At 48.1% G+C, this 7,034-nt stretch overlaps 1 protein-coding gene across 1 annotated transcript in view; it reads right to left on the bottom strand.

Moving 5' to 3' along the window:
- Positions 1-255: 255 nt before the first annotated feature.
- Sgpp2 (sphingosine-1-phosphate phosphatase 2) overlaps positions 256-7,034 on the bottom strand; it is an 85,706-nt gene continuing 78,927 nt past the window's right edge. The window contains exon 5 of the mRNA XM_090354899.1: positions 256-3,075. Within this exon, the coding sequence (XP_090211025.1) occupies positions 2,524-3,075 (552 nt within the window). The 3' untranslated portion in view covers positions 256-2,523. The remainder of the gene's footprint in view (positions 3,076-7,034) is intronic.

Here is a 7,034-nt window from a genome sequence, read left to right as displayed (position 1 = left end):
TATGGTTCAGGCTTGAGAGAGTCTAGCACGAAATGGTAGGGCAGAATGAAGGTTATAGGGAAAATATCCTAGCCCTGAGTCATAGCGAGTTGAGGGCAGAATGGAGACAAGGGAGGAAAAGAGCCAGTAATCCAGAGCATCCTGACATCTAGGTTAGCCAGGTTTTAAAGCTTTCTGTGGCCACATTGTAGGGAGCCAAGCTTGTATATCCATAGTCTTCTACTCAAAAAGATGGACCCTGCACTAATAGAGACTGCCAGCAGGGGGAAGTCTTTCTCCAGAAAGAGAATCCAGAAGAGACCCAAGGTAAGCTCTGGTGCTGTGTGTTGTGTGTGTGTGGTAAGAGAATTGCATCTAGAGTGTGTTCTGAGAGGAGTGAAAGAGAGCTGGGAAAGGCAAAGTTGTGCATAGAGTAAATGTCTTTCTCTAATGAGTTTCTACCTGATTCTATGCCTACCAAATAGGATAAGGCTAAAACAGACTTGAACTTAGTGTCTGGTTGTTCTTCTGAGACGGGTGAGCCAGTCAGGACGAGTCCTTGGGTGATTCTTTAATGTTGCGTGGCTAATATATTCATCTTTACTCCAAATTAGCCTTAAATGTATCCATACTGCTGAGGCCTTTCCTACTGGTGGACTTTGAGAAGGGCCAGCTGTAAAAACTTTCCCAAAGCGCCCTTTTTCCAAAGTACAAGTGGGGAAAGCTCAATCTTTTGTCGCTTGCCTTCAGACAATTTGACTAAAATGATTTTGTATCAGTATTATACAGTTTTGCCAACACTAGTTTGGCAGCGAGGGGTACAGAGTGGAGGACCAGACCTTTTCCACAAACACTGCACCAAAGGGCTGAGAAGGCCAATGGGATAAGGTTCCTTGTGCCCCATTCATGAGCCTGTGAACACCAGTCAGTCAGTGGTGGGCCATTTGGATGCCTGCCTTCAGGGATAAATGTGAAAAGAATTTTCACATGTAAAAGAATGGAATGTCTTGCTAAGAATTATTCTTCAGAGACTGAAGCACAGAGCCAGATACTAAAGAAAACCCCAACTTCCAGGCCTTGAGCCATGGGGAAAGGTGCAGCTCTAGTGCTAGGTTAGGAGGTCTGAGCCTCACTGCGTGGTGGTCAAATGCTAATGGCACAGAACACTGACTTTGGTGCTTTAGGGGTCATTCTTCAAACCATGCTCCACTGTATCCTAAGAAGTTGGTACCTGTTCCTTATCCTTCAGAAGTGAAGAGGACCCCAGGGTGCTGCATAATAATCTCTTTCCAAATCTAAACTGGGTGGCTCTAGGGTTTTTGTTCTTTTGTTTTGCTTTGTTTTGTGCTGGTCCAGGAGCTTGAATACAAAGGATAGGGCTCTGTCCCTATCCTTTTTGCTCACGGCTTAGCACTCTAACCTCTTGAGCTCCCATTTTTGGCTCCCCCCTCCCATCTTAATTAGAGATAAGTCTCACAGACTTTCTCCTCCCTGGGCTGGCTTTGAACTGTGATCTTCAAATCTCAGTCTCCTGAGTAACGAGGAGGGTCTGTGTGTACCCACCAGTGCCAGCTCAGTCCTGGGTTTAATGGGTATTGTTTATTTATTGATTTAGTTTTGTTTAGCTTGTTTTCCCGAGAGATAAAAATTTTCCTCGAGATCAGAGGTGGGGAGACTGCGAGGAAGCTCAGGTAATACCTAGGAGGTGAATGATAGGATTCTAGAAAGCTATGGAGAAAAGGAAGCGTGGCGTCAGGAGGCCTTTGTCAGGATCGGGCAATGTTAGGGAGGTGTAGACCCATCTTGGTCAGGCCCCCCCAAAAGAGGAAGGCACAAGCCTCCTGAGTTTGTGCAAAAGCCCAAATGGCAGAAGGCTGTGACGCCTGAGGTGGGAGGGATCAGGGGCCATACCGCAAGCGGATGGGCTTAGCCCATCATTCCGTGGGTCCTGCAGAAAGCTCAAACATGACCAGCCAGCTCCCTGTTACCAAGCGCCTGAAGGACACGAGGACTCTTCCCTGGACAACAAACCCATTCCTTGGCCTCATTTCCTATATTTCCATAGTGGCCTTAGCCCCACGTGGGCTTCCATCTGTGGAAGGAAGGCAGTTTACTTGAAGCACCATCTTTTCTCCCATTTTGGAAATGAGAGTCCTAGACAACGCATTAATTGAGAAGAAATGCTGTGTCTTCACAAGACCCCAGGTCTCTTGACTCCCAGAGCCCAGTGAGGCTGCGATCCAACTTAGGCCAGGCCAAAGTTGCTGCCACCCATCACGAGATCCTGTAGGTCCATGAGGTCAGGATTGTTCCTAAAGAACTTTCTCCCAGTCTTCAGCCCAGGTTCCATGGTAGCATAATTCCTACATACGAATCGTTGTTAGACTGACTCACAGCAGTGTCTGTATCAGCAAAGCAAGGGTAGGATTTAAGATTTTTTTTTTAAAGAACTATAAGTTAAGATTACCCGCCAACAACTTCCTAGGATACTCTTGGCTCTGGTGACCAGCAGAGAGTTTTGTTTTGTTTTCAACTGTTGGAGGTTCAGGGTAAACCCAAAACTCGGTGCAGCATTGGCACAAAGGTCGTGGCACAGATGCCAACGGAGGTGTAGGTGACAAACTTGGAAGGCACTTCGATCTCCAGCCTCCTCCTGGCCTCCTTGTTTCTGGTGACCACCTTGAACCAGGAGTACAACACCTGCAGAGAGAGGTTTTGTACAAACTGACGCACCAGGAGGATCAGCACGATCCCCACTGTGAATTTGGTCAGACCCAGAACGATCATATCAGTGGTGAGTGGCGGGATGTTCTGAAGGACCGGGAGAGGTCTGGCGGGCTGGGATACGAGCTGGAAGAAATGGTTGATCCAGAAGCCTATGGTCACCCCGGCCCCGGCAGCCACGATGGTGGTGGTGTCGGCCCTTGTAGGGCTGTAGTCATCCATCTTGGGGTAATTGTAGCACAGGAAGAAGGGCACGATGATGGCGCACACCGGGAAAAGTGGGCTGGCCGAGTCCAGGCGGTCGATGAGAGTCCAGGCAGGGTAGGTGAGGAGGATGAGCAGAGCAGTGATCAAGATGCCGCCCAAGACATCCTGCCGGGAGAGGACAGAATGGGGATGGTGGTGAAGGCTTCCTGTACTGGCTGTCAAGCATGCCAAGGCAAACGTGCTTGGTTGCGTATCCAAAAATGCACCTAGTTTTTCTTATCGTACAGCATATGTTCAATGGAACGGGAGTGCCACAAAGCTTTGAGGATGAGTAAATGCACACACGAATCATGTCATCTGTGGCATAGATTTTCTTACAGTTTTCCCTACATTTCAGACTATATTCTCTGTTTTTTTTCTGAAGGGCTGTAATGTGGCTTTCCTTTAAGATCTCCTTTCTCCTCCCCTCTTCTCTCTTTCCCCATGCCTCCTTTCTGGAAGACACCAAGATGTAATTCCTATGCATTGTAGACAATCTGGAAAACTGAAAAGTGTAAGAAGAAAACCAGATCTATAGTCCCATGACCTACAGTTAAACACTGTGTATATGATTCCTTAAACTTGTTTGTGGGGTATGTGTGGGGGGCAGGGGCTAGCAAGACATCCCTGCTTCTAATCCTGCATGGCTTTTCTCTTGGTGGTACTTGGGTTTTGAACTCAGGGTCTTGCACTTGCCAGGCAGGCTTTCCACCTAGTGAGCCGCAGTCCTACATTTTAAAATAGAACACTAAACATTTCCATCTTGACGGCCTGCCAGCTCCCCAAACCCAAACCCACTTTTCTCTGAAATCAAAGTCACAGACCACCAAAGACACGAACAACTTACAGAAATCTCACGGTAGTTTTTCATGTGCCTCTCAACTATCTGAGAGCATCTCTATATGGATTCCTAATAAGAGATGAACATCAGGCGATGTTGGGGAGAAATTGGTGAATCCACGCGTCTATGTTTCTATGGTGTAACGTACACGTGTTTACAGAGATGTAAACAGGATGCCACCCAGTGTGAGTGAGGGGGTGGACGTGTGACCAGGCTGGGCACACGCAGACAACGGAAGACTTGTCAGTCACGAAGAGCAGTGAACTACTGTGGCATGCCACAGACTAGAGGAAATCTCCAGGAAATTAGGCTACGTGGGAAAAGCCAAGCTCCGAGAGAATGTTTTCTATGTTGCTGTGACATTCTCTGAAAGAGAAAAACATGTTGATAGAGAGCTGGCCTGCTGTTGCCTCGACAGCTCGGGGGGGCCTTGCCTGTGACTACCCAGGATGTAGCGAGGCAGGGGAAATGCAGCTGTGGCGGTTATTGTCAAGTGCCACGCACAGTGGTGTACGCCTACAATCTCAGCACCTGGGACGCTAGGGTCATGTGTTATTTAAAATGATGCACATTTCATTTGGGGATATGACTTTTTAAATATATATATATATATATATATATAATTACATGTTTATGTTGTGGCTCAGCAACCTGACCCTGTAACTAGACCCTGGAAGTGTCCAATTATGGCTGGAAGGAGGGGTCGGCAAATGACCCACCATAGTGTTGGACATAGGCCAAGCTTTAGGCAGGGCAGGGCAGTGCGTCTGCCTGTGGTACATCCACGCCATGGCATACTATGCAGTTGTGAGAAGAAGATGAGGTGCCACATGGTGTGAATGTTATTTTCACCGACAGCTAGAAGAGGGCCAGGTAGGTTTTCACTTGAATACACACATAGGTACACTTGGATAGACTTCTCCCAATAAATACCTCTGCATCTTTGGAAGTTGTTATCTGCTGAATGGCTTACCTCCCCACAAGTAGACAATAAAATCCAGGCTTCTCCTTGCTCAGCAGGATCTGCCTTTCAACTCCCATGAGGAAGCAAGGATTCCCTAAAGGCCCTGTGTGGAAGGACCTGGGAAACAGCGCTGCTATAGACTCAGGGCATTCCAGCTCCCCTCCCCGCACTACTGAAGTTTGAACTCAGGGCTTTGTATTTGCTGGGCAGGTCCTCCACCACTGAGTCAAGCTGTTGTCCCATTTTTGCCTCTGTGTGTGTGTGTTGTGTGTGTTGTATGGGGGGGGGTGGCCTTGAGCCTTGGCCTGAGGTAGCCTCCGGCTGTGATCCTCCTTCCATTGCCTCCCGTGTAACAGGATGGGGGTGGTGGCAGACATGGGCCCTCACACCCAGCTGGCTCATTGGTGTCTTGCTAAATTTTTCCTGGCCTGGCTTTGAACCTTGGACCTTCTGATCTCTGCCTCTCACGTGGTTGGGATGACAGACAGGAGCCACCATTCTCTGCCCTGAGGTAAAGAAAAGAGCCAGACATAATGAACCCAGCGCCTTGAGAGAAGATCCTAACAGGAGCCCCCACCAGACCATGTGTGACCCTAAGGGAGTCAGGAAGCCTGGAAGGACAAAGACAGACCCAAAGCATGTTGATTAAGAGCCCTCTGGCAGAAGGAATCCCTTACCTCTAGCCACAGTGCCTCCTGTGTTGGTGTCAGGTATTGCGGAGCCACCTGGCAGAGGGAGGCCCCCACAACAGTCATGGGCACAGACCAGCTCTGCTTGGAGCAGTGGTAAAAAAGAAAAAAAAAAAAGGTAACACCCAGATGGGCAGGGGCCCCAGTGCCAGAGGGACAGCAGGATTGCTGGCCAGAGGTGGCCAGCCCGCTAAGCTCACTCATGCTGCTGCTGGGCCAGCAGGTCAGCGCAAAAACTCAGAAGCCCAAGGTGGCAGCTTCAGAGGGTGGAAGGGGCCCAGAAAAATTACCCAGCACAAAAATATGGTGCACAGTGGTTAGAGAACTCCAGAATCATTTTCTGTTAGAGTGTGGGGAGGGGTATCAAACACAAAGGTTCAGAGTGACCCTGCAATAATAATAATAATAATAATAATAATAATAATAGTGATAATAATGATACTATTTGGTTCTTCTCATCTTCTTCCTCCTCCTCTTCTTCCCTTTCCTCCCCTTCTTCCTTCTCCTCCTCCCTTTATTCCTTCTCTTCTCATCCTTTCTCCTCTTCCTCAAGCTACTACTGGAGCTTGAACTCAGGGATTGCCCTCTCCCTTGGCTTTCTTACTCCAGGCTGGCACACTATCACTGAAGCATACTTCACTTCCAGCATTTTGCTGGTTAACTGGAGATAAGAGTCTCACCAATTTTCCTTCCTAGGCTGGCTTCAAACCATAATCCTCAGATCTCAGCCTCCTGATCACAAATATGAACCCCCTGCACCTACTTCCTGGTGAGCACTTCTGACGATGCTCCTTCTCCCCCGCCCCACTTCCTAGTGCAGCAGCTCCTCTTGGTGACTTCGGATTGCTCCCACCTCTCCCTGACCATCGCGCCCAGTCACTCTGTGTTCCAGTCCCCCAGGCTCCCTCCATCCCATCCCCACACCATCCTCTGCAGAGTCCAGAAATCCCACCCAATGCCTACCATCACCATAGGGCAAATCCTTCACCAACCACCTGGCTATTTCAATAGAAAGTATTCTCAGGCGATCATCTTGGGAACTGGTCCAAATGTAGTAGATTCAGTGTACCATACCCCATTTCTGATCCAGAGTGGGGCCTGGGTGTTCGCATGTTTAACACTTCATTGTAATTAGGGTGCAGCGAGTCTAAGTAGAAAACCCAGACTATCAGCCTGGAGGTAGATAGTCAGAAAGGTTTTCTTAGAACTTTTCCACTTATGTTTTTACTCTACTCCCAAGAGGTCTACCTGCTTTTTTCCAGACATGCATAGTAAATAGTACAGGATGTGTGCTCATGCATGCATGTCTGCATGTGTGTGCATGTGCATGTGTGTGTGTTTTGTTGGGGATTAAAACCAGGGCCCTGTGTATGCCAGACAAGCACTTTACCACAGATCTACACCCACAGTCTTTATGACAAGTTTCTTACCATAATGTTGCATTTATTTTTAGACATGGCACACTTTAGTCATTCCTTCCTGTCAAGTTTTTCTTTCCTCTCTTAGATTGAGTTCAAAAGCTGTTTCATTAACTGGGAGAGAGCTAAGGAAGGGATGACATTATCCAAAAAGAAATGCTCTTTACCTTACT

This window comes from Megascapheus bottae, chromosome 21, assembly GCF_031878675.1.
Source record: "Megascapheus bottae isolate mThoBot1 chromosome 21, mThoBot2.hap1, whole genome shotgun sequence".
Classification (NCBI taxonomy): Eukaryota; Metazoa; Chordata; class Mammalia; order Rodentia; family Geomyidae; genus Megascapheus; species Megascapheus bottae.
The sequence above is the reverse complement of the archived record's forward strand: the minus strand, read 5'-3'. Positions and strand labels throughout refer to the sequence as shown.